The sequence below is a fragment of the Somniosus microcephalus genome, chromosome 5, assembly GCF_052327205.1.
Source record: "Somniosus microcephalus isolate GS21.2 chromosome 5, FLI_Smic_1.0, whole genome shotgun sequence".
Taxonomy (NCBI): Eukaryota; Metazoa; Chordata; class Chondrichthyes; order Squaliformes; family Somniosidae; genus Somniosus; species Somniosus microcephalus.
The window spans coordinates 89,387,448-89,414,813 of record NC_140991.1 but is presented as its reverse complement, the minus strand read 5'-3'; the positions used below and the strand labels follow the sequence as shown (position 1 = coordinate 89,414,813).

The following is a 27,366-nucleotide window of genomic DNA, read 5'->3' as shown; positions in this document are numbered from 1 at the left end:
CCCTCGCTGAAGCGCTGCGCTCTCTCCCTGGCCTTCTCCATTGTCCTGGGCATTGAACAGATCAAGCAGCAGTGGTCAGGCCTTGCTTCAGGGCTGCAGTGTGCAGGGCGTGGCAGCCAAACAAATCCACCCTCCCCCTTTAAGAGCTGACCGGCGCCAGAGTGTCTGCCTTCAATCAGCAACTTGCCGCACCTGCACTGCGCCCGCCCTCGGGGGTATCGCCCCGGACCGCCGGCTTAGCGCCTAATGATAGTCGTGCATCGCCTGTTTTAGCGCAGCAGCAACCTCTTGGGGCGATGCAACTGAATATCGGCGAAGGTGGCGCTAAGTTGCGCCGGGCGCAAACTTTAGCGGCCGCCCGGCTGTAGCGCCCCAAACGTGGCTATACTGAATTTCTAGGCCTTAGTGTTTGGCATTGACTTTGCTCAGAAAGAATTGGTGAATATTTGCTGACAAACACACAGCTTTTGATTTTCATGGCAGAATTACTTCTGCAGTTCCTTGTTTTGTGTTAATGCACATTTTATATGTATTAATGCAAAGTAAACTTGTACAGATACCCTATAAACAGGTGTGACCAGAAATTATCCTCATTGTTGGTCCCTGCAGTGACAATCCGGATTCAACAATCGGCGCATTTGCTGTAATGCTCCTAGATGGTTTGGTGGGTAGTTGCATTACATGGTTATAAGCGACCAGAATGGTCCCAGGTTCTGTATTAAATCAGCTGATCTCCGCTAGGGTGGTAATGACATGTTACAACTGGCTTAAGTGTTCCAAGGGTGGGGAAAGATAATCCAGTGAACACTACTGGTACGCGTTTGCATGAGGACAGGAGTAGGCACCACTGATACCCCACACTTGATTACCATTATATACCATAATGACCCACACTGTCTCAATTTGCATGTGAAGAATGGATGAGTGGCTGTTGCCTTGGTTCCTGTGATCAAAAATCGTTCTAATATTTACTGTTCTGTTAATTACCACTCCTTGCCAATGTTCCCTGTAAGCTGTGCAGCCGCGCAGCACTCCAGGGATCCCGCGCATGCAGCTTACGGGCTTTTCAATACAAAAACTGCGCATGTGTGGTAATTTGAAGTGGCTGCGCGGCAAAAAAATGACAGGAACATTGCTCCTTGCCCTCCCTATCCTCACTAATTCCGAGCTTAATTTGAGGTCATCTATTTACTGTTTGATGTGCTTACACTGTTGTTCAATTAATGATCTTTAACAAGGCCTTAACAATTGGCCTTTTGAAAAGGTGTTCACTCCTGTCTTTGAGCAGTAGAAATGCTCAGAGCAGTATTATCAATGAATCTATTGGCATTTTCATCCAATATTCTACCACTTTTCACTTGTCTCGTGTCATTAATATTAACATACTGAACAATGTTTGTATTGCTGAGCTGTATTGTCTCTTACAGACTGCAGCTGGGTACACCATTCCTCCTGGTCACCAAGTGTGCGTCTCTCCTACCGTCAACCACAGACTTCAGGACACTTGGGCCGAGAGGTTTGATTTCAACCCAGATCGTTACCTCCAAGATAACCCAGCAGCCCTGCAAAAGTTTGCATTTGTGCCTTTTGGTGCAGGTAGGCCTTGTGGCTCTTGAGCCTTTTCTGAAATTTGATTTGCAGGCAAAAATGGTGACAATCATACATGCATTTAGAGCTTTGATCAGAGCAACTGGGGTTGGTGGTTTGTGAACATGTGCTATGACATTTTTAGTTAGATGTGGGTTCACCCGGTTGATTTAATCCACACAGGAGATTCTTGATCCCAGCCTGGATATCTTGGATGTTAATTACAAATCAAGTCAAGACTTCAATGTAGGGGCATGATTAAGAAGTTTGCAGATGATACAAAAATTGGCTGTGTGGTTGATGGTGAGGAAGACGGCTGTAGACTGCAGGAAGATATCAATGGACTGGTCAGGTGGGCAGACAAGTGGCAAATGAAATTCAATCCGGAGAAGTGTGAGGTAATGCATTTGGGGAGGGCTAACAAGGCTACACAATAAATGGTAGGATACTGAGTAGAGGAACAGAGGGACCTTGGAGTGCATGTCCACAGATCCCTGAAGGTGGCAGGACAGGTAGATAAGGTGGTTAAGAAGGCATACGGGATACTTTCGTTTATTAGCCAAGGCATAAAATATAAGAGCAGGGAGGTTATGCTTGAACTGTATAAAACACTAGTTAGGCCACAGCTAGAGTACTGTGTACAGTTCTGGTCACCACATTGCACTATATAGGGTACAGAGGAGATTTACAAGGATGTTGCCAGGACTGGAGAATTTTTGTTATGAGGAAAGATTGGATAGGCTGGGGCTGTTTTCTTTGGAACAGAGGAGGCTGAGTGGAGACTTTAATTGAGGTGTATAAAATTATGAGGCGCCTAGATAGAGTGGATAGGAAGGACCTATTTCCCTTAGCAGAGAGGTCACTAACCAGGGGGCATAGATTTAAAGTAATTGGTAGAAGCATTAGAGGGGAGTTGAGAACTTTCTTCACCCAGCGGGTGATGGGGGTCTGGAACTCACTGCCTGAAAGGGTGGTAGAGGCAGAGACCCTCATTTTGCATTTATAAAGTACTTGGATATGCACTTGAAGTTCTGTAACCTACAAGGCTATGGACCAAGAGCTGGAAAGTGGGATTAGGCTGGATAGCTCTTGTGTAGGCCAGCACAGACACAATGGGCCTCCTTCTGTGCCGTAAATTTCTATGATTCAACAAATGCCAGATCAAAATCAGTATACTGTTAAGCCCATCCCTTTTTTCTAGATCAACCCCCCACTTATCTGACTTCTCACCTTATTCTTTCCCCATCTGAAAATGCATTGTCCACTTCAGTCGCCTCCCCCAGTAGCATACTCCATAACTCTATTGCTCTTTGAAATGTTCTGCCTGATTCCCCCTCTTACTCCTCAAGGTGCTACTTTTTAAATTCATCACTTCAAGGGAACAGTTTGCTTGGTTAAGTCAATTCCGTTTATAATCTTAAACTGATTTAACATTTCCCAAAAATCCAAATTCCTGATACCCGGAATCACCATTGTTGCTCACCATTCTTGGTATAAGGTACTGATTACCTAATCTTACACACTCTTGATTTGTAGGCTATCCCTCTGCTGATGCAATACATTTGCCCTTTTTAAAAACTGCAGCTAAGGCATGTTGATGATGGTTTCATAGATTAACCCCTACATCTTATCCCTTTGCTTCCTCTTTATAATCCAAAGACGCTTCACCTGACCATTAATCAGCAAGAAGGTTCAGCTACAGTCTGAGCTTAACTTTCCAGTGTTGTAACTTTTTTTTCCTTTTCCTCTGTCTAGGTCGCCATCGTTGTATTGGGGAGAACTTTGCATATGTACAGATCAAGACTATCTGGTCCATTTTAATCCGGTTGTATGAATTTGATCTTGTTGACGGATACTTTCCAACAGTGAATTACACAACCATGATACATACTCCTAATAACCCAGTAATCAGCTACAAGAGGCGAATGCAATGAAAACTGGACTAATAAAAGCCAATCTTGCTGTTTTCAGTAATTTGTTTAAGTTCATGGCATCAACAATTATTTCATTGATCTATTGCATATATACAACTAAAATTTCAATGTACTAATTTAGTACTGATTATTTATTACATGTATGATTATACTGTAAAATTTCTTTAAAAAAATTGAAATCCCAACTGTTAGGCTTTGCCAGATAATGTCTTGAAGGATAACTTACCAGTTTTGTAGATGGTGATCCTGATAAATTCTGGTATCTGCTGCTAATAAACAAAAACAACTGCAATTGGACTTGCCCCAAAACAACACATCCAGCCTTTATTAAGTTACCTGGTTTTACTTCATTAATAAATGGGTACTGTCTCTTCTGGCAGCATTGTTGATCCATCAAAACGTCAGCAGCTGATTCAAACCACTTGTATTTTTGATTCCATGCATTGTGATTATCCCCAATTTTCACACAACTTTACAAATATGAATTGTGTCTCAAGCATTAGGCATTTTATACTGATTTCTCTTATCGCTATTCTCTTATGATCGCTATTCTTAAATAAGTACATTGAGGAAATGTAAATTACATTTTATTCCTATTGTATATTTCTTCAGTTGACAGCAGTAGGAATGGGGTACGAGCATGGAAATAGTATGAGTAAGGTTTGCCTTTTAATATGATGAAATTAATTTATCAATTATTGTAGTGATAGTGAGTTTGGAGAGTTTCTGAAATTGTGGTATAGCCTCTTGATGGAGCTACTGTATGTAGTAAGTTTGTAACCCCTACTTGAGCTTGGGAGGGAGAATATGGTTGCGTTTATAGCTTCTCAAATCTAGATTGCTTGGAGCTTTGGAGAAAATGAATGAACAATTGTATAATTTCAAAATTTGCCTGTCCTATCTCCAAAAGTAACTATGTAAACATTTACTGATGTGTACAGAATGTGGAATCCCATTATTCAGTGTCTTGCTGTATAATTTACATTGCTTTTAAATTACTGATGGATTTAAATTACTGATGGGTTTTTAAGTCTATGCTCACCTCCATTGTTTTACATGAAGTATACAGCACAAACAGGCCATTTGGCCCAACAGGTCTATGCCAGTGTTTAGTCTCCACCTGCGTGTCCTCTTGCCCTTCTCCATCTAACCCCATCAACATATCCAGTAGTTTGTTTTGCAGCATTAATGATGACTTGACCAAATGTTTTGTGGTTATTGAAAATTACTGTTTCAATGCAACAATTTGAATTTTTAAACAAAGTAAAGCATTTTGAAACCGAGCACACTACCTTATTTTAAAATGGAAGTATAAAATGGAAACTAGTGAAATCATCAATTGTAGTAAATTCAGTGAATCCATTGATATTTGTTTAGTGTTAATATTTCTAATGATACGGATTAAAATAATAATTCAACTTTATTGTCATTGTACAATGCACAAGTACATGAACAACGAAATGTGATCTTGCAAGCTCCCATGAGTCCAGTACAAATAACATTAAACGTAAATAGCACCGTCCTGGGAGAAGCAAAGCCGCTGCGTCTATGCGCGCCGCCATTCCATTTCCACCATTCCTCCTGTCCCACAATCTTCAGCCCAACGCCCGGGCCTGCTCACCAGCCGCCCCTCCTCGGGGTTCTTTCCGTGACCTTCTGCACCTGGTCTTCCCTGATGGTCACCCCTCCAGGTACTAACCAGGCCTGGCCCTGCTTAGCTTCCAAGCCTTGGCAGTGACCCTGTCCCTAGTCCCAGGAACAGGTGGCACTTCTTTATCTGCACTGAACAGAGAACACGAGCAGGCGGTAGATGCAAACATTGAGGGCATTGAAGCCATGGTTTGTGAATGTCAAACAGAAACCAAAGACAATAACATGACTGAGAATTCAACAGGTCAAGAATCAACTGCGGCCTGGAGTTATAGTGTGGATTTTTGTGATTCTAGCATCCAACAAGTGTGTTCGAAGGACAGGAAAATCCTTTAACTCATCCCCCTCCCCATTCTGCCCCTGAAGAGAACGTAGCAATGTAAATTCCTTCTGTGCGAGGGCTCTACACACTGCCCCCACCCCAATAATAGAGCTGCTGCCAGAGTTGTTGTTTAGCTGCTATCTGGTTCAAGGCCAGGCTGATATTGTTGAGATTTTTTTTATCCAAAAGGTCCAAAAAAATACTTAAGCTGCTTTCTGTACTTGTAGAATAATGTTAGCGCTGGAGGCAGAGTTTGAAGTTTAATAATGTGCCTTTTTTTTTTGCAATATGACTTATTTAAAGGTACAACCCCCTTAACAGCCGCTCAGGAGAGAACCAGATAAATAACTTCAGCAGCTAACAACTGTTTCTTTACCGAGAAAGAATGTAAGCCTGTAACTACTCTATCCCACGCAAAATAAAGACGAGCTGTACTTCACAGTCAGACAACAACTTGTATTTACATACTGTACTAAAATGTCCTAAGGTTCTTCACAGGAGCACAATCAAGACAAAAATTGACACTGAGCCAAAGAAGGAGACATTAGGACAGGTGACCAAAAGTTTGGTTTTAAGGAGCATCTTAGGAGGAGAGAGATGGAGAGGCAGAGAGATTTAGGGAGGGAATACCAGAACTTTGGGGCTAGGCAGCTGAAGGCACGGCCGTCAATGGTGGAGCAAAGGAAGTGGGGGATGTACAAGAGGCCAGAATTGGAAGAATGCAGAGTTCTTGGCGGGTTGTAGAGCTGAAGGAGGTTAGAGATGGGGAGAGGCAAGATCATGGAGCTATTTGAACACGAGGATGAGAATTTTAAAATCAAGGCATTCAGGGACCTGGTGCCAATGTGGGTCAGCGAGCACAGGGGTAATGGGTGAACGGGACTTGGTGCAAGTTAGGATACGGGCTGTGGAGTTTTGGATGAGCTCAAGTTTATGGAGGGTGGAAGATGGTAGGCCGGTCAGGAGAGCGTTGGAATAGTTGAGTCTGGAGGTAACAAAAGCATAGATGAAGGGGCAGACACGGGCGCTATTATGGAAGTGGTTTTAGTGATGGAGAGGATATGGGGTCAGAAGCTCAAGGCTAAATATGACGGCGAGGTTGTGAACAGTTTAGTTATGCCTGAGATAGTGGCCAGGACTGGGAACATAGTTTGTGCCAGGCTGAAGAAAATGGCTTTGGTTCTCCCAATGTTTAATTGGAGGAAATTTCATCTCATCTCATCCAGATCTGCATGTTGGCCAAGCAGTCTGACCAAACAGGCAGTGGCGGGGTGGAACCTGACGTGTTTTTGGCTACTGTTGTTGAAAGGCCAAGGATAGAACCTTGGAGGACTTCAGCGGTAACAAGGCGGGAGCGGGAAGAGAAACCATTGCAGGAGATTCTCTGACTATAACTGGATACATAAAGGTGGAACCAGACGAGGGCTGTCCCACTGAACAATGGAGGAGAGACGGTGGAGGAGGACGGCGTGGTCAACTTACAAAAGCTGCAGACAGGTAGAGAAGGATGAGGTATATCTTATCCCACCAGAGGCGGGAGCACAGTGGCATTACAGTCGGGTAGGAGTGGCCCAGGGAGTACAAAATGGCATTACCATCACCGAATCCCCCACCTTCAATATCCTGGGGGTCGCTATTGACCAGAAACTCAACTGGACCAGCCACATCAATGTCGTAGTTACTAGAACAGGTCAGAGACTGGGTATTCTGCAGCGAGTGGCTCATCTCCCGACTCCCCAAAGCTGCTTCACCATCTACAAGTCAGGAGTGTAATGGAATACTCTCCACTTGCCTGGCTGGGTGCAGCTGCAGCAACACTCAAGAAGCTTGACACCATCCAGGACAAAGCAGTTTGCTTTGATTGACAGCCCATCCACCACCTTAAACATCCACTCCCACCACTGGTGTGGCGTACCATGTGTACTATCAACGGGATGTACTGCAGCAACTCGCCAAGGCTTCTTCAACAGTACCTCCCGAACCTGTGACCTCCACCATCTAGAAGGAAGGCAGCAGGTGCATGGGAACATCATCACCTCCAAGTCACATCTCGACTTGGACCTATATCACCATTCCTTCATGGTCGTTGAGTCAAACTCCCTACTGGGAGTACCTTCACCACATATACTGCGGCATTTCAAGGAGGCACTTTCTCAAGGGCAACTAGGGATGGTCAATAAATGCTGGCCTTGCTAGCGACGCCCATATGCCCAGAATGAATAAAACAAATATCCTGACAGCAGACTCATGACCCAGAAAAATCTGGATTTACCAGTCTGCCATTGGGATAAGTGAACACTGGCTCACAAACAGCCTCCTGTAGTACATATTAAAACCGCACTGATGTAAAAACATCCAAATCTTCCACTAAGCGTTTCCTTCCACACCAGAAGAGGTTTGGCATTTTTACTGTTCCCTGCAAGGGTTAGTGGACAAGCAGTGGGCGAAGTGGTCTTAACCCTAACCACAATTCATACTTGATAGTTTCCTCCACCTGTTGTCGCTGACCTAACTGCTACTTAGAGAAACTGGTCTGAGAGGGAGAATAAGAGCTTGGTACTTAGAGAACATATGGAACAGGAAAAGGTCATTTATTCCATCAGCTTCCTGTCAATATACTATGCACTCTGCTATGACCCCATCTAACACAATACACATTTCTGAGGAGAGTGATTTTAAAATGAATAAAACTTCCATAGGCAAAACAATTAAATTCCACCAACCATTCTCACCATCAGAATGATAGATCATCCAGCCTATCGTGCCTGTGCCAGCTCTTTGGTAGAGCTATCCAATTAACCACACTCCTGCTCTTTTCCCCATAGCCCTGTATTTTTTCCCCTTCAAGTATTTATCCAATTCTCCTTTGAATGTTACTAACTGTATCTGCTTCCACCACCCTTTCAGGCAGTGCAGTCCAGATCACAGCAACTTGCTGTGTAAAAAAAATGTTTCCTCATATCGCCTCTGGTTCTTTGCTAATCACCTTAAATCTGTGTCCACTGGTTACCGACCCTTCTGCCACAGGAAACCATTTCTCCTTATTTACTCTATCATGATTTTGAACATCTCTATCAACTCTCTTCTTAACCTTCTCTGTTCTAAGGAGAACAACCCCAGCTTCTCCAGTCTCTCCACATAACTGAAGTCCATCATCCCTGGTACCATTCTATTAAACCTCTTCTGCACTCTAAGGCCTTGACATCCTGTGGTGCCCAGAATTGGCCATAATACTCCAGCTGAGGCCTAACCAGTGTTTTATAAAGATTTAGCATATCTTCCTTGCTTTTGTACTCTAGTAATAAAGCCAAGGATCCCGTATGTTTTTTTTTTAAAAGCAGCCTTCTCAGCTTGTCCTGCACCTTCAAAGACGAGTATACGTACACCCCCAGGTCTCTCTGTTCCTGCACCCCCTTTAAAATTGTACCATTTAGTTTATATTGCCTCATTCTTCCTACCAAAAAGTATCACTTCACACTTCTTTGCGTTAAATTTCATCTGCCATATGTCTGCCCATTTCACCAGTCTGTCTATGTCCTCCTGAAGTCTGTTACCATCCTTCTTTACTACATTTCTGAGTTTCTTTTCAACTGCAAACATTGAAATTATGCCCTGTATACCCAAGTCCAGGTCATTAATATCTATCAAAAAGAGCAGTGGTCCTAATATGACCCCTGGGGAACACCACTGTATACCTCCCTCCAGTCTGAAAAACAACCATTCACCACCCTTTTGCCTTGCCCCATCATCCCCATTTGTCATTTAATCACTCCTGCCCCACCCTATCACAGAGCTTCTGTTCTTTCCTCCCCTCTCCCTGCTACTGTACTTGCTTAAAATCTGTCACATCTCCAACTTTTGCCAGTTCTGACAAAAGGTTAGTTAATAACCTGAAATATTAACTGTTTCTTTCTCCACAGATGCTGCCTGACCTACTGAGTATTTCCAGCATTTTCTGTTTTCATTCACCACCACTCTCTGCTTTCTGTCCCTCAGCCAATTTTGTATCCATGCTGCCACTGTCCCTTTAACCCAATGGGCTTTAAATTTGCTAACAAGTATATTATGTGGTACTTTATCAAATGCCTTTTGAAAGTCCATATACACATCAACCTTAGGCTGACTGGCCTGTAGTTGCCAGGTTTATCCCTCTTTTTTTTTTTTTTATAAACAGTAACATTTGCAATCATCCAGTCCTCTGGTACCACCCCCATATCCAAGGAAGATTGGAAGATTGTGGCCAGAGCCTCTGCAATTTCCACCCTTATTCATTCAGTTTTTATCCTATCCAATATCGCCACTGCCTCCTCAGTTACTGCTACATTGGCAGCATCCTCTTCTCTAAGCTTGAATAAAGGAGACTATGAAGGTATGAGAGCGGAATTGAGTAGAGTGGATTGGGAAAATAGATTAAAGGGTAAGACGATACATGGTCAGTGGTGTACATTTAAGGAGTTATTTTACGACTTCCAAAAAAAATATATTCCACTGAGAAGAAAAGGGTGTAAAAGAAAAGACAGCCATCTGTGGCTAAGTAAAGAAATTAAGGATAGTATTCGACTAAAAACAAGGGCATATAAGGTAGCCAAATCTAGTGGGAGGATAGAGGATTGGGAAAACTTTAAAAGACAGCAAAAAATAACAAAAAGATTGATTAAGAAAGGGAAGATAGATTATGAAAGTAAATTAGCAAAAAATATAAAAAGATAGTAAGAGTTTTTATAGTTATATAAAAAGAAAAAGGGTGGCTAAAGTAAATGTTGGTCCCTGAGAGGATGAGACCGGGAAATTAATGGTGGGAAATATGGAGATGGCAAAAACACAATGAATATTTTGTATCAGTCTTTACAGTAGAGGACACTAAGAATATCCCAACACTGGACAAACAGGGGGCTATGGGGGGGGGGGGGGAGGAGCTAAACATGATCAAAATCACTAAGGAAGTGGTACTCGGTAAAATAATGGGACTCAAGGCGGATAAATCACCTGGACCTGATGGCTTACATCCTAGGGTCTTGAGGGAAGTGGCGGTAGGGATTGTGGATGCATTGGTAATAATTTTCCAAAACTCCCTGGACTCAGCAAAGGTCCCGGCAGACTGGAAAACTGCTAATGTAACACCCTTATTTAAAAAGGGCAGTAGACAGAAGGCTGGAAACTATAGACCGGTTAGCCTAACATCTGTGGTAGGTAACATTTTGGAGTCCATTATTAAGGAGACAGTAACAAGACATTTGGATAATCATAATTTAATAGGACAAAGTCAGCATGGTTTTATGAAGGGGAAGTCATGTTTGACAAATTTGCTGGAGTTCTTTGAGGAAGTAACAAATAGGGTGGATAAAGGGGAACCAGTGGACGTAGTGTATTTAGACTTCCAAAAGGCATTTGACAAGGTGCCACACAAAAGATTATTGCTTAAGATAAAAAAATCATGGGATTGGGGGTAATATTCTGGCATGGATAGAGGGTTGGCTATCTAACAGAAGGCAGAGAGTTGGGATAAATGGTTCATTCTCAGACTGGCAATCAGTAACTAGTGGTGTTCCGCAGGGGTCAGTGCTGGGTCCCCAACTCTTTACAATCTATATTAACGATTTGGAGGAGGGGACCGAGTGTAACATATCTAAGTTTGCAGATGATACAAAGATGGGACAGAAAGTAGTGAGTGAGGAGGACATAAAAAACCTGCAAGGGGACATAGACAGGCTAAGTAAGTGGGCAGAGATTTGGCAGATGGAATACAATACTGGAAAGTGTGAGGTTATGCACTTTGGCAGGAAAAATCGTAGAGCAAGTTATTATCTTAAATGGCAAGAAACTGGAAAGTACTGTAGTACAAAGGGATCTGGGGGTCCTGGTGCACGAAACTCAAAAAGTTAGTATGCAGGTGCAGCAATTGATCAAGAAGGCCAATGGAATGTTGGCTTTTATTGCCAGGGGGATAGAATAAAGAAACAGGGAGGTATTGCTGCAGTTGTACAAGGCATTGGTGAGACCGCACCTGGAATACTGCATACAGTTTTGGTGTCCATACTTAAAAGACATACTTGCTCTCGAGTCAGTACAAAGAAGGTTCACTCGGTTAATCCCGGGGATGAGGGGATGGACATATGAGGAGAGGTTGAGTAGATTGGGACTCTACTCATTGGAGTTCAGAAGAATGAGAGGCGATCTTACTGAAACATATAAGATTGTGAAGGGGTTGGATCGGGTGGATGCGGGGAGGATGTTCCCGATGATGGGTGAAACTAGAACTAGGGGGCATAGTCTTAGAATAAGGGGCTGCTCTTTCAAAACTGAGATGAGGAGGAACTACTTCACTCAGAGGGTGGTAGGGTCCATGGAATATGCTGCCCCAAAAAGCTGTAGAAGCTACATCATTACATAAATTTAAAACAGAAATAGACAGTTTCCTAGAAAGGGAATTAAGGGGTACGGGGAGCAGGCAGGAATTTGGACATGAGTCTAGGTTCGGATCGGACATGGCCCTGTGGGTAGCGGAGCGGGCCCAGGGGCCGTGTAGCCTGATCCTGCTCCTATTTCGTGTGTCTAATTCTGTTAGATTCAGGAGATGGTTCTGTGATAGTAGATTGGCGGTTAGGATCAGATCAGCCATGATCTTATTGAATGGCGGAGCAGGCTCTAGGGGCCGATTGGCCTACTCCTACTCCTATTTCTTATGTTCTTATGACCCAAGAGTTACTACTGGCAACTTAAGCATTATATAAAGACTGTAATCTAGTTTGCAGGTTTCATAGAAACACAGGAGGCCATTTGGCCCATCATCTCAGTGCTGGCTCTTTGCCAAAGCAATCCAAAACTAATCGTATTGCCCCACTCTCTCCTTAACCTTCTGCTTCAAGTATTTATCTACTTTTCCTTTAAAAGCAGCAATGGACTCCGCCTCAATCACAGCCAGAGAAAATAGTATTTTCCTATTAACCCTTTGAAAACTCAATTTTAAAAACCTTTATTAAATCTCCTTAGCTATCTGAGCTAAGTGGCAATAGTTCTAGTACCTCAAGTTTCTCCTCATAACCATACCTTCATATAAACATACAAAAAAGAACAGGAAAGGATCATCTGGCGCGTAAAGCCTGTCCGATCCAGATACAGTGTAACCTCGTACACCACCTCCTCCCCACAATCACGCAACCTCCAGGGAGAGGTTAAAAAAAAGGCAGGCAAGGCAGGGTGGGGAACCATTAACCAATTTAGGAAAACAAAACTCGGAAATTTTTCTTTGACCTCCTTAGGCAATCAAGCAAGCTCAAGAAGACTACAGTAATTAATGAATTCCATTATTTACAGCTATCTCGTAACTTAGCTTCTATAAATTGAAATCTCTCTCAGGAACTTATCAAGCTCCTTTTGATGGGCTGCAGGGAATCGATACGCATTGCACACTTGGGTAATCTGTTAATCAGAGGGCGATGGCTGTGAAAAGAAATACTTCCGAACATCCAACCTAACTCTTTGCCTACATATTTCATGACACTGGCTCTTCCATCCCTGGTGAATATATACTCTCTATGGCAATAATGTCCTTTCTCTTATGTGATGCCTAAATTGCATACATGACTAACTGCGGCCTAACCATTGCTTTATACAAATTTATCATTACTCCTTTGCTATAGTACTCTACGCTCCTATTTATAAAAAAAACAAAATGCTATTGGCCCTTTTGTGGTTTTATCCAATTGCACATCCATTTTTATGGGATTATGTATTTGAAACCCTAGGCTTCTCTGTTCATCCACCCCTTCAGCATTCTCATTCCTTGATTTGCCTCAGTATTGTTGATCAGCATAACACATTCCATGCTAGAGTCCACTTGCTGCAATAGTGGAGGGATGGTGTGCAGCAGGACAAGAGTTGCAAGTACTTTCACCAGGTATACAAGAAGTGTACAGTTACATTTATAACATTTATTTTTGCACCTCTGGAAAAGACACAGATAATTTTTGTTTGCCACGGAGAGCTTAGCAGTACACAAGTAAAGGTCTGTTCTGGGTTCCATGCTGTTTACATTACTAAGAAATATGGAGGAAGTACTTCCAATATTAGAAAATTTACTGCTAATACCAAGATATTTGGTCAGATGATTGCTGCAGGAGAGACCGATGGCATTCAAAGCTATTTGGACAAATTAAATAGATAGGTTAAGGCATAACGAAATTTAATGTAGATAAATCTCAAGCAACATACATTGTTACAGGAAACAAGTATACAATAAACAGATTCCATTTTGAAAAGTTACTGTTCTGTTACTGTTAGGTAGGCAAACCGCAATGAGATGAACTTGTTTTGGTGATGTTGAGGAACGAACATTGGCCAGGACACCAGGAAACATTTTCGCTCTTCTTGGAATAGTGGCATGGGATGTTTAATGTCCATCTAAATAAGCAGATGGGACCTTGTTTTAACTTCTCATCCACAGGACGGCATCCATTAGAAAGGATTTGGGTGAAATTCTTGAGCATTCGCTGAAATTGTCCAGTCACAGAAAGCTATTATCAATAAAACTAATGAAGTACTGGAATATATCGAGGGCATTTGACTGTGGTCAACCAAATTCTAAGTCCAAAAATGGGTGCATATAGAATTTTGGGCATTCCAACTTAAAAAACCCATTGATGCATTTAAAAGAGTTCAGAGAAGACCAACAAGCACAATTCTATGACTTATAACTCAAATTATGAAGATAGGCTTAGAGAATTTAACTGACTAACATCCCCTCCCTAAGTCAAAACCCCACAACTGCCTTGGATGAAATCATCTAACTGGGATCTTCTAGTCTGGATTACTCACTCATAGCCTTAATCAGCTGAACCATCAGGAAAGTTGATCCGGGTTTTTGAAATGCTAAAAGCCATAGGTAATTTATATGGAGGCTGGTTATTTAACTTCTGTGACTTCGGTACTGCATGATACATGTATAAAATTGGCAAATCTCAGTGCAACTACTAAATATTCGAATAAACTTTTAACCCTTCCTTTCCTGAGTAGATCTTTTAGTGCATTGAAGATAACAAAGCAAGAACATAGGGCTTGAAAGTTGTTAGATGAATTCACTCCTTTAAATAGGTTGGATGTGTCTGGTTAAGGGCAGCATTGACGCTTTTAAGGCTACACATAGACACTGTCTAATAAATACTCTGGAACATTATGACTGTAGTCCTACAGTATGGTGACGTAGCTTATGAAATGCTACTTGCCAGGGTTCAATAAAGTAGACTGCAATGTTAGACTGTTCTCCTGGAGTTTTCATTAAATTACTCTGAATCAAGAGAATTTTAGTCATCACTTCCAAAGTCTTAACAGCTGCTATTCACATCACAGAATCACAGAAACCCCACAGTGCAGATAGAGGCCATTTCGGCCCATCGAGCCTGCACCGACACATATCCCACCAGATCCCCGTAACTCCTACACCAACACATATCCCACCCTATCCCTGTAACCCCACGTATTTAATCCCCCTAACACTAAGGGTTAATTTACCATAGCCAATCAAACTAACTCGCACATCCCTCATGAATTAAATAATTTGGATAGAGCCCATGAAGGTGTAAGTTGTACATGGTTTGTTGGAAGGAGTGATCTTAATGGGAATGGATCGCATTTTCTCATTCCATATTGAAACATTCTTATATTGAGAAAAAAAATCAAATAATGCAGAACCTCAGAATCCTGGCAGGGACACTGTCCCGATGATTGCTCCCATCTGCTGCTCACACTGTACGTCAAGGAGACAATTAAAAGATGGGGAAACACAGCTGCAAATATCTACTGGTTTGAGATTGACTCACTACAAGACAACAGACTGTTAGAACACCTTTTAGGCCAGGTTTTGGGGTCAAATCTAGCAAAAGATCTAATTTCAGTTTCCAAAAGCCAGAAGGAAGACTACAATATAAAATTGCCCTTTCAATAGTTAAATAAAGGGAAAATCTGACAAAGATAAAATTCTACAGGCAGTTTAACTTCTTACCTTCATGGCGTACTTCACACAGAGAAAGCATGCACGTTTCAGAAATCTGAATTTTGAATTCATGTTTATTTCAATACTTTGACAAAATACCCATATAATTCAAAACTTCTACCATTACAAAAATAATTCCTCTACAAACAGTGTACTGTCCACAATGCCATAGCTATTTATGGACAATGTAGTGTAAGCTCAGCAGCCATCAGCAGGACTGCAGTGCACTTGGAACCATTTAGTAAACATTTTTCCTTCCACCCTTTAAATAAACAGTATTAAGTTATAATCATGTTTAAATTAGCATTCCACAAATATACACTTAAATTGTTTAGACAGATTGTATTGTGCACACTGGAAGCTTAAACCTATATAAAGGATAAAACACATTTAAATTCATTCCATTTGGACTTGCAGGCAAGACACATTTCCATTATCAATTCCATGATGGTCCCACAATATACATAAAATAATAGAAAAACAAAGCACAGCTTCAAAGGCAATCCAGTTTCAAGTCAAAATCTGTTTCCAAGACACTATCTTCTAGTTCCATAGTGCATCTGAGCATAAGAAGTTGAACCTAAATATGCGGGGAGGAGAACAAATTGATTAAAACAAATATTCCACATCATTCACTCCATATTGGAAAATGTACAATGGCATAATTAACTCATCAAACAAGATCTATCCTATAAGCGAAATTGTAACCTGATTGAATTACAAAGGGTTTACGCTGGGTTGGAATAAATTCTGAATCCTACTTTTCAACTAACTGCATTCTGGACAGAAGTAAGATCCATGAGGAAAGTGATTACTGCTGTTTTCATCATCTTCATCGGAATCAACAACTGGCCAATGCATATGGGCTGACTGCTGAGATATACTGATCTGTTTTTAACAAGATTGAAAATAAACCACCTGCTGTGCTGGCAGGCATCAGTAACATATTCAATGCACATAACAAACTTTTAGCAACGCTGGTCGTGTACTTAATCTAACTTGAAAGTGAACAGACCTTCCTACAAATAATTGTACTTGCATTCTAAACTGATATGAAGGGGAACTATGGGGAACAATCCATCTGTATGCTATTTGCATGTGCAGTTACATTCTCATTTAATTAGGTCTACTAATTCCTACAAATTCCATACATTGACATAACCGCATGGACAGAGATAATTCCTTTTTTTGTGCAACTGGAAAGAACTGCGGCATCGGCAGCGGGTGGAGGCGGAGCAGCGCGGCAGAGCGACTACAAGAGGCCCCAGAGGCTCAGGTAGGCCTCAGTGCGGCATCGGCAGCGGGTGGAGGCGGAGCAGCGCGGTAGAGCGACTACAAGAGTCCCCAGAGGCTCAGGTAGGCCTCACCAATCTCCAATCTCAGGCAAGGAGAGGGGTAAAAAGTATTCAAGGTGTGACATCACCACAAAACAGGTAGGTGATTGGTTGGAGTATTTCTCTCGTTTTAAAACTTTAAGTCTGTGGTTTATAGTTTTTAAGGTTGCTGTGGTGTACCAAGGCCTTTCTGGTGCAGAGTGACTGTTGGTAAACCATTTAACTGGTGTAACTAGAGGGATTGATTTAATTTAAATCCAATTAATTAAAGGGGATACTAGCATCTAAAATCGGGCAGAGGGTGTCCATAACTAACAATAAAAAATTTAATTAATTAAATAGAATGGAGCAGGTGATGTGTTACTGTTGCGAGATGTGGGAGCCGGTGAACCCCATTGAGGCTCACGGTGATTACGTCTGTGACAAGTGTCTGCTGCTACAGGAACTCCAGCTCCGTGTTGATGAGCTGGAGTCTGAGCTTCAGACACTGCGACACATCAGGGAGGGGGAGAAGTACCTGGACTCTGTGTATCAGGAGGTGGTCACACCTATGAAGTTAAGTAATTCAGATGTAGCCCATGGTCAGGGACAGGACGGTGTGACTACGAGTGAGGCAGGTACGGGGATCCAGGAGGTAGAGCTGGAGGAGCCGCAGCCCTTGCTCTTGACCAACAGGTTCGAGGTTCTTACTCCCTGTGGGGACAGGAGCAGGGACTGCAGGGAGGATGAGCAACCTGGCCACAGCACCGTGGAACGGGGGGCCATTCAAGAGGGGGGAGTAAATAGAAATGTTGTAGTGGTAGGGGATAGTATTATTAGGGGGATAGATAGAATTCTCTGCAGCCAAGAGCGAGAGTCCCGAAGGCTGTGTTGCCTACCCGGTGCCAGGGTTAAGGATTTCTCCTCTGGGCTGGAAAGAAACTTGCAGTGGGAGGGGGTGGATCCAGTTGTCGTGGTCCATGTTGGTACAAACGACGTAGATAGGACTAGGAAGCCGGTTCTGTTAAAGGAGTATGAGCAGCTAGGGGTCAAATTAAAAAACAGAACCTTAGGGGTAATAATCTCTGGATTATTACCTGAGCCACGAGCGAATTTGGCTAGGACAAATAAAATTAGAGAGTTAAATGCGTGGCTCAAAGACTGGTGTGGGAGAAATGGGTTTTGCTTCCTGGGACACTGGCACCAGTACTGGGGCAGGAGGGAGCTGTTCCGTTGGGACGGGCTTCACTTGGCCAGTGCTGGGACTAGAGTCCTGGTGGATCATATAACTAGGGCTGTAGAGAGGGCTTTAAACTAACTAGTGGGGGGGAGGTTCCTAGAGAGCAAATAATAAAAATGACAACAGAGAAGGTCATAGACTTAGGTAGCAGTGGGGAAATTAAAAACCAGAGCGTGTCAGGAAGGGGCAGAAGGTATGGAGACAAAGGTATGGAGTAAAAGGTAAAGTAATAAAAAGGGCAAAAGCAGGAACTAAGTGTCACAAAACATATTTGAAAGTTCTCTATCTGAATGTACGTAGCATTCGTAACAAAATAGACGAGTTAATGGCACAAATAACTACATATGGGTATGATCTTGTGGCCATTACAGAAACATGGCTGCAGGGTGACAATGCCTGGGAATTAAACATACCAGGTTATTTAACGATCAGGAAGGACAGGCAGGAGGGAAGGGGAGGTGGGGTGGCTATGTTAATAAAGGAAGGAATCACTGTAATACAGAGAAATGATATTGGGTCAAAAGATCAGGATAATGAAACAGTTTGGGTGGAGGTAAGGAATAATAAGGGGAAAAAAACACTAGTGGGCGTAGTCTATAGGCCTCCGAACAGTTGCAACTCTGTTGGACGGAGTATCAATCAGGAAATAGTTGAGGCTTGTAATAAGGGAACATCTATAATTATGGGGGATTTTAACTATCATATTAATTGGACAAATCAAATTGGGTAGGGCTGCCTTGAGGATGAGTTCATTGAGTGTATTAGGGATGGGTTTCTTGAGCAGTATGTAACTGAACCGACCAGGGGGCAAGCAACCTTAGATCTGGTCCTGTGTAACGAGACAGGATTAATTAAAAATGTCCTAGTAAAGGATCCCCTTGGAATGAGTGACCATAACATGGTTGAATTCCATATTCAATTAGAGGGTGAGAAGGTTGGATCTCAAACAAGCGTGCTAAGCTTGAATAAAGGAGACTATGAAGGTATGAGAGTGGAATTGAGTAGAGTGGATTGGGAAAATAGATTAAAGGGTAAGACGATACATTTAAGGAGTTATTTTACAACTTCCAAAAAATATATATTCCACTAAGAAAAGGGTGTAAAAGAAAAGACAGCCATCCGTGGCTAAGTAAAGAAATTAAGGATAGTATTCGACTAAAAACAAGGGCATATAAGGTAGCCAAATCTAGTGGGAGGATAGAGGATTGGGAAAACTTTAAAAGACAGCAAAAAGTAACAAAAAGATTGATTAAGAAAGGGAAGATAGATTATGAAAGTAAATTAGCAAAAAATATAAAAACAGATAGTAAGAGTTTTTATAGTTATATAAAAAGAAAAAGGGTGGCTAAAGTAAATGTTGGTCCCTTAGAGGATGAGACCGGGAAATTAATGGTGGGAAATATGGAGATGGCAAAAACACTGAATGAATATTTTGCATCAGTCTTTACAGTAGAAGACACTAAGAATATCCCAACACTGGACAAACAGGGGGCTATGGGGGGGGGGGGGGGGGGGGGGAGGAGCTAAACACGATCAAAATCACTAAGGAAGTGGTACTCGGTAAAATAATGGGACTCAAGGCGGATAAATCACCTGGACCTGATCGCTTACATCCTAGGGTCTTGAGGGAAGTGGCGGTAGGGATTGTGGATGCATTGGTAATAATTTTCCAAAACTCCCTGGACTCAGCAAAGGTCCCGGCAGACTGGAAAACTGCTAATGTAACACCCTTATTTAAAAAGGGCAGTAGACAGAAGGCTGGAAACTATAGACCGGTTAGACTAACATCTGTAGTAGGTAAAATATTGGAGTCCATTATTAAGGAGACAGTAACAGGACATTTGGATAATCATAATTTAATAGGACAAAGTCAGCATGGTTTTATGAAGGGGAAGTCATGTTTGACAAATTTGCTGGAGTTCTTTGAGGAAGTAACATATAGGGTGGATAAAGGGGAACCAGTGGACGTAGTGTATTTAGACTTCCAAAAGGCATTTGACAAGGTGCCACACAAAAGATTATTGCTTAAGATAAAAAATCACGGGATTGGGGGTAATATTCTGGCATGGATAGAGGATTGGCTATCTAACAGAAAGCAGAGAGTTGGGATAAATGGTTCATTCTCGGACTGGCAATCAGTAACTAGTGGTGTTCCACAGGGGTCAGTGCTGGGTCCCCAACTCTTTACAATCTGTATTAACGATTTGGAGGAGGGGACCGAGTGCAACATATCAAAGTTTGCAGATGATATTAAGATGGGAGGGAAAGTAGTGAGTGAGGAGGACATAAAAAACCTGCAAGGGGACATAGACAGGCTAAGTAAGTGGGCAGAGATTTGGCAGATGGAATACAATACTGGAAAGTGTGAGGTTATGCACTTTGGCAGGAAAAATCGTAGAGCAAGTTATTATCTTAATGGCAAGAAACTGGAAAGTACTGAAGTACAAAGTGATCTGGGGGTCCCGGTGCACGAAACTCAAAAGGTTAGTATGCAGGTGCAGCAAGTGATTAAGGCGGCCAATGGAATGTTGGCTTTCATTGCTAGGGGGATAGAATATAAAAATAGGGAGGTATTGCTTCAGTTGTACAAGGTATTGGTGAGACCGCACCTGGAATACTGCGTACAGTTTTGGTGTCCATACTTAAGAAAGGATATACTTGCTCTCGAGTCAGTACAAAGAAGGTTCACTCGGTTAATCCCGGGGATGAGGGGATGGACATATGAGGAGAGGTCGAGTAGATTGGGACTCTACTCATTGGAGTTCAGAAGAATGAGAGGCGATCTTATTGAAACATATAAGATTGTGAAGGGGTTGGATCGGGTGGATGTGGGGAGGATGTTCCCGATGATGGGTGAAACTAGAACTAGGGGGCATAGTCTTAGAATAAGGGGCTGCTCTTTCAAAACTGAGATGAGGAGGAACTACTTCACTCAGAGGGTGGTAGGTCCATGGAATATGCTGCCCCAAAAAGCTGTAGAAGTTACATCATTATATAAATTTAAAACAGAAATAGACAGTTTCCTAGAAGTAAAGGGAATAAAGGGTTATGGGGAACGGGCAGTAATTTGGACATGAGTCTTGGTTCGGATCGGTCCTGGCCCTGTGGGTAGCGGAGCGGGCCCAGGGGCCATGTAGCCTGATCCTGCTCCTATTTCGTGTGTCTAATTCTGTTAGATTCAGGAGATGGTTCAGTGATAGTAGATTGGCGGTTAGGATCAGATCAGCCATGATCTTATTGAATGGCGGAGCAGGCTCGAGGGGCCGATTGGCCTACTCCTGCTCCTATTTCTTATGTTCTTATGTAAGTCCATCAGAATGAGTGATATGACTTTCAAAAATATAGCACACAATGGGCCTGTGGGAAGTGGTCAGCAACAAAGACTTACTGGTTGCCTCATTTAAAGCCTAAACGTTTCTTCTCCTGCTTTACATGTAGTTAAAAATATGGGATGGCCAGCTTTGGTCTCGTGCTTGGACATCGTCATTGGCCAGGAATTTGCAGTGGGTAATAACAGTGAGCGAAGAGCATTTGCTGCTATTATCCATTTGAAACTGACCGCAACTTCAGGATGTAGCGCACGTGCATCCTAACGCAGAAATCCTGAATTGTGGTCAGTCATTCACTGCTCCGCCACTGGCTGCGCTGTGGCTCCCGCCCACCCCCCCCTAAAGCCGGCAATCAGTGAAGCTGACAAAAACTTGGCTTTTCCATGGTTATATCAGCGCTAAATACCCCATTATGTATTAGACCTTGTTGGATTAGGCGTAACTGGGGTTTTAAGAGTGCACTGACTGCTAAACACATTGTGGCCCTAAAAAACCAATTAATTTTGTGAAGTGTCAAATTTATCCATTATAATAAAAATGACAATTTTTAAAAAAAGCTTTAAAAAAATTGTTATTTAAGTTTGTTCATATTTATTTCAGGTTTACCTTTTCCCCATGTGAGAGCCCCAATCTTTGTTTTGCTCTCTAACATTTTTAAAAAGTCAGAATAAAAGCAACCTGTTCACTTCCTGATTCCCTCTGAGAATTCTGCATTGTGATTGGCTACTCAGACAACTTGTTGACGTCACAGCAGAGCGCATTAGGAATTCCCCACCAACGTTCCTGCTAAGCTGCGCGGCCACGCAGCGGTCTGGAGGTCCCGCACAGGCCGCTCACCAGATTTACAATGGAAATAACCACGCATGCGCGAAAAACTGAATGGGCCGCGCAGCCAGTTAAAGGGCCCGTGCACCAAAAGAAAATTATAGGGAACACTGTTCCCCACTATACTGCACTGATCTTAATTGAACGACGAAAAAGCCAAACTTCTTGCCACAGAGATTGCGAGATCTCTGTGGGCAGCTTTCTTCGGGGCCAGTAGCGAACGTCTTTGCTTCGCTGCTGACCGCAAATTATGGGCCATTGTAGCTTTTTGGCCAACTGTCTAGGAAAGAGACAGTACAGGAAAGTCTACGGCTAGCCTCTCCCCAAAGGTGCTGACAGCTGAGACGACCAATACCCCAATCCAGCAAATAAACAAAATGCTGTTCAAAAAAATTAAGTGCACTCACTGATTATTAAAATCCAAGTCTCCCACACATTACATTTAAGTAATTTCTACAAAACACATTCCTGCTTTTTGCCATTCAATTTTCTCTCCTTTCTGAGGTTGAGGGGTGATTTGATAGCGGTGTACAAGATTATGACGGGTTTGGACAGGGTAGACAGGAAAAACATTTTTACACAGTGAGTGGTGATGACCTGGAATTCGCTGCCGACGGAAGAGGTGGAAGCGGAGATACTCAATGTTTTCAAGGGGAGACTGGATAGGCACTTGAGGGAAATAAACTTGCAGGGCTACGGGGATAGAGCGGGGGAATGGGACTGACTGGATTGCTCTACAGAGAGCAGGCATGGACTCGATGGGCTGAATGGCCTCCTTCTGTGCCGTTATGACTCTATGACTATGACTCTCCCTCCTTGCCTGAAGGCACTGACTCAAGTCCCATGATAAAACTCACCATTTCCTGTGCACGAATACAGATGGCCTAGAAATTGGGTTGAGGCGCCAAAGTGGCGCCAAGTTCGCCTGGGCGCTGATTTTTGCGCAGCGTTTGGAGCATTATCGAACGTCAGAAATTCAGTTTCAGCGCCCCTAGAGGGAGACGGGGCGAGGCTCGAGGCGCTCCGCGTCCCTCGTAGGGCGCTGAAACTGAATATCGCAGTGCAACGTGCGTACTGCAGGCCTTCCTCCCATTGTTATCGCGATCGGGGCGCTAATGGGGCACTGCGCACACCGATGACGTCATCGGTGGCGGCGCAGCGCAACAGGCTAACGCCATCATTAGCACCCCCGCTGAATATCACGGGAGGCGCGGCCAGTGGCGCTACATCCACTGACTGCCCTCTTTAGGCGCTAATAGGTGGCGCTACATACCCAATTTCTCCCCCGATGAATGTTGGCAGGCTATTTCATTCTGGGAAGCATCACAGTTAAGTCCGATCCTGTTCTTATCTGGTGTCTACTTCCCAGTACGAATCAAAAGTGGGAGCCCTGGCGGTATTTCCCTCCCATTCTAGCCTCAACGTACAGAAGCCAACTATAATACCTCCATCACTGCTGCAATCAGCTAATTCAGCACAGACCAGAATTGACACTGGGACCATCCCTGTCTGTATGGCTCAGTACCATACCAGATGATCCATTGGGTTATCTAGGAAGGGAGGGGGTTTGAGTACGAAGGCAGTACAGGTAGACTACCTTTTATCCGAACTTCCGAAAACCGAAACCCTCTAAAAACCAAAGGTTTTTTCGTTCAGCGTAAGTCGTGCGCACGACATGACCAGAGTGGCGCACGACCCCGACCCCAGCCGACTCCCGCGCCGACCCCGACCGACCCCCACCCCCGACCCCCCGCGGACCCCCGCCGACCCCCCTGCCGACCCACCCCCGACAAATTTCCCAGTCTTATAAAATACCTTCTGAAATCCGAAATTTTCCGAAAACCGAAACACGGCTGGTCCCGAGGTTTTTGGATAAAGGATAGTCTACCTGTATAACTAACAAAGTTTTACCCAGAATTTTCTATGAAATCTAACACATAATTTTGCTCATTTATTAGTCAAAAAAAAATATTGCACCGATTCCAGATGAGTGTTTTATGCCTGATATCTGTGGATATAATCACTGGACACTTATTTCTCTGCATTCTGTGCTCAAACTGTATGGTTTGCAGGCTGCATAAGAGCATCATTTACATAGCCACTCATGAGAAAGTGCACAGGACAAAAGAAATAGCAAGCAAGTTTTTCCACACTAAGCTTCCTCTCAAATTACTCTCTATCCCCATTATCTCAGGTGTGGGAAAAGCTCCCATATTTTGTTAGCATTCTCATTGAGTCCTTATTTTATACAAGAAGCAAAACAAATAGAACTGTAAAATCCAGAACAATTGAATGAAGAGATTTTATAATAAAAATGCAGTACACACAATGTTCTGCAAAAACAAAAGAAACTAACATTTATTTCGATTATAATATTTGAATGGAGATTGTTTGCTCACAAGATTCTAGAGATGCAATTTACCACTTTGTTGGTGCATAGAATTACGTAACTGAGAATTAGAGTTCTGATTCATCACCTCTGAACTCCCTTGATTGCATTAGACTTTAAAAAAAAATCTCACAATTCTTCAGAAGATGAGTTTGTGACCTCTGCAAAGGTGGGAGGCACTGAGCAGAGATCTAATGATTTCCCAGAGGGAGGAGAAAAATCAGAAAGCAAGTCATCCTAAAATTTTATAAGCAAATTATGCACTTGAGTAATTTCTTCTAAATATTCAAATCTGTACAACACATTATCACCCATCAGTTATGCAGTTACTCTCACTGGTAGACTTATATCACATAGCAGGGCAGGGCTTTAACTTTGGATCTCATGCTAAAAGAGATAAAGCAGTAAAAACACACTATTATTCGGTAATGCCTAAGCTTTCTGATGGGAAGACTGTCCTGTTCTATCGTGCGTGGCCAGAAAGATGCAGTTTTCACTCGGGCTACTCTCTTCCAATCATCATCCGAGGTGAATTTCACCTCGTATCTGGAAACACTACAAAAGGAAAAAATATTAAACTACAATAATGTGACCTGCTATTGCTACATATTGCACTAAAGATATCTGTGGTACCCTTTCACAGAAAAGGGTTTACTTTACCAAAACACAGAAAATCAGGGCAAAGCCAGTGCTACAAAACTAAGATTTGGTAGCTCTATAAAAGCTCACTTAAAAAGAAAATCAGTATTTAGTTTTAAGTGGATAAAAGTAGTTGTAAAAGTGCACTAATGCAGAGGGGGGACATGTTGGACCTCCTCTTCAAATCACACCTTTATAATGTCAGATGCGCTATAATTAGGAATGTCACCTATACATATTCAGCAACTATTTGAAAGCAGTACTGAAGGAGGCCTGAAAGCAGGTTACTGGCCTATCCTCAGCCACTTTTGGAGCATGACCTAGGGAAATACTACAGGAAACTTTCGATTTACTGGCACCTAAATAACCGGAAATCTCGGTTAACCGGCAAAATTCAGGAGTAGGTTCAGGTAACTTTTATTACTTGCCTTCCTCCATTTGTTGCTGTGCAAGGGTGTGACTGCAGCTGTTGCTAAGCTACAGAGACGCTTGCAACTTGTGGCCATTGTTCTGAAGCTGTTGGCAACAGGGTTTGTTGCTTTATACGGAGCTCTCAGCTCCGTATCTTTTACTATAGCTTTCGGTTATCCGGAATTTTTGATGAACCGGCACCACGTCGGTCCCGTCCGTGCCGGATAAAAAAAAGTTTCCTGTGGATGATTCATAGCACCCCCCATCCCAGATTTGAAAAAAGACAAAAGCAGTTGTTCTGCACTGAAAATATGTTACCTGATTGCACACTTCCCAGTCGTCTCTGCAATGATTCCAATCTATTAATGTAATCTGTTAAAGCTCTGTCAGGGTCATAGCTTTGGAGGTGTGAGGATGCCAAAGAACTTGGATTTGAATCGGGTAGATTGGATTGAGATCTAGGACATATATTAAAAAAAAGTGATCAGATACTTAGAGCCACTGCAGCAATTAACATTTACTGGAGCTGCTCCAATAACTATCTGCTAATGCTCTGACAATTCAAGACAAACAGCAACTCCTTAAATTAAGAGAGTATGACAGGAGCTACATGTATGAATTTTATATGCTTTCGCAATTTTTTTTTTGCTCATTCAGATGTATACAATGAGATGTAATGAGAACAGGATAGTAAAAAAATGTAAAAGAATAAGCTTTCTTATATAACAGCAGTCACTACGTTTTCAAATAGGTGCGAGAAAGAGGTGCTTTGAGATGTTTGAAAGTTGTGACAAGGTGCTATTTAAATGCAACAGTTTCCTTTTTTCCTTAAGTATACAGATATGCTTAATAACATGAGCCTTCTAGAAACGTTGCCAATTCATGAAGTTTCAGTAAGTGCTGGTAACGGACCATAAGTTTTAACGAAAGAGGTAGAGCAGATGCTCTTCCCCCAAATGGAGGTGTCTGGCTGGTTATATACAACACTTCGTAAATACAATAACTATGTTATGCTAAAAAGTTACCTGGGTTGAGAATTTGTAGCTGATCTGGGAGATTCTTGACCAGATCTTTGTCTACTTGTGCAATGTCTACGATCTCCAAATAATTCTCTAGTCAGCGATGACTCCAAAGACAAGCTCCCAGAATGCAGAAAAGGAGAATCCACTCTTAGTTCATTAGCTAGATTTTAAAGAAAAATTGAATGCATGAGTGGCAAGTATTAGCCAGTTTCACAGTACAGTACTTGCCTCACAACCAAATAGCTGTAGGTCTGTGTTTGGGTCTCCTCCTTAGAGTGGCAATCATTTTATTGGCCCGGATTTTGCAGGGCCGATGACAGCGACGTACAGTGTACGCTGTCTGGCCCCGCAAGTCCCGTGTTTCTGCATGCACTGTGCATGCGCAAAAACCCAGAACTTGCAATGTCAAGTTTCTCCTTGACAGATTATCCGCATGCGCCCCAAAAACACTTTCGATGGCGCAGAGTTGGGCTATTTGCCCAACTACTGCCGAGTGAATGCCCACGAAACCCTTACAACTGGTAAAAGCAGGCATAGGGCCCACTTGCTTTTATCAGTGTAAGGGTTAAAATAAATGTTAAATTACAATTGTAAAACATACAAAAACATTTAAAATTAGTTCATGTACATTTTGGGCCGGATTAAAATGTTTAGAATTTTTCAAAAAACTAAATTTTTATTTTAAATGCTTAATCAAAGGGACTTTTAATTAATTTT

At 42.5% G+C, this 27,366-nt stretch overlaps 2 protein-coding genes across 7 annotated transcripts in view; one reads left to right on the top strand and one right to left on the bottom strand.

Annotated features, from left to right (window-relative positions):
• Nucleotides 1-4,804, top strand: part of cyp51a1 (cytochrome P450 family 51 subfamily A member 1) — a 42,628-nt gene extending 37,824 nt beyond the window's left edge. For both annotated transcript variants that reach the window (XM_085987962.1, XM_085987960.1), the window contains 2 exons: nucleotides 1,428-1,596; nucleotides 3,343-4,804. In XM_085987962.1, the coding sequence (XP_085844088.1) occupies nucleotides 1,428-1,596; nucleotides 3,343-3,521 (348 nt within the window). In that variant the 3' untranslated portion in view covers nucleotides 3,522-4,804. The remainder of the gene's footprint in view (nucleotides 1-1,427; nucleotides 1,597-3,342) is intronic.
• An 8,854-nt stretch (nucleotides 4,805-13,658) lies between these two features.
• Nucleotides 13,659-27,366, bottom strand: part of akap9 (A kinase (PRKA) anchor protein 9) — a 316,455-nt gene continuing 302,747 nt past the window's right edge. For all 5 annotated transcript variants that reach the window (XM_085987959.1, XM_085987955.1, XM_085987956.1 and 2 more), the window contains 3 exons: nucleotides 26,653-26,809; nucleotides 25,946-26,085; nucleotides 13,659-16,061 (listed from right to left, as the gene is read on the bottom strand). In XM_085987959.1, the coding sequence (XP_085844085.1) occupies nucleotides 16,018-16,061; nucleotides 25,946-26,085; nucleotides 26,653-26,809 (341 nt within the window). In that variant the 3' untranslated portion in view covers nucleotides 13,659-16,017. The remainder of the gene's footprint in view (nucleotides 16,062-25,945; nucleotides 26,086-26,652; nucleotides 26,810-27,366) is intronic.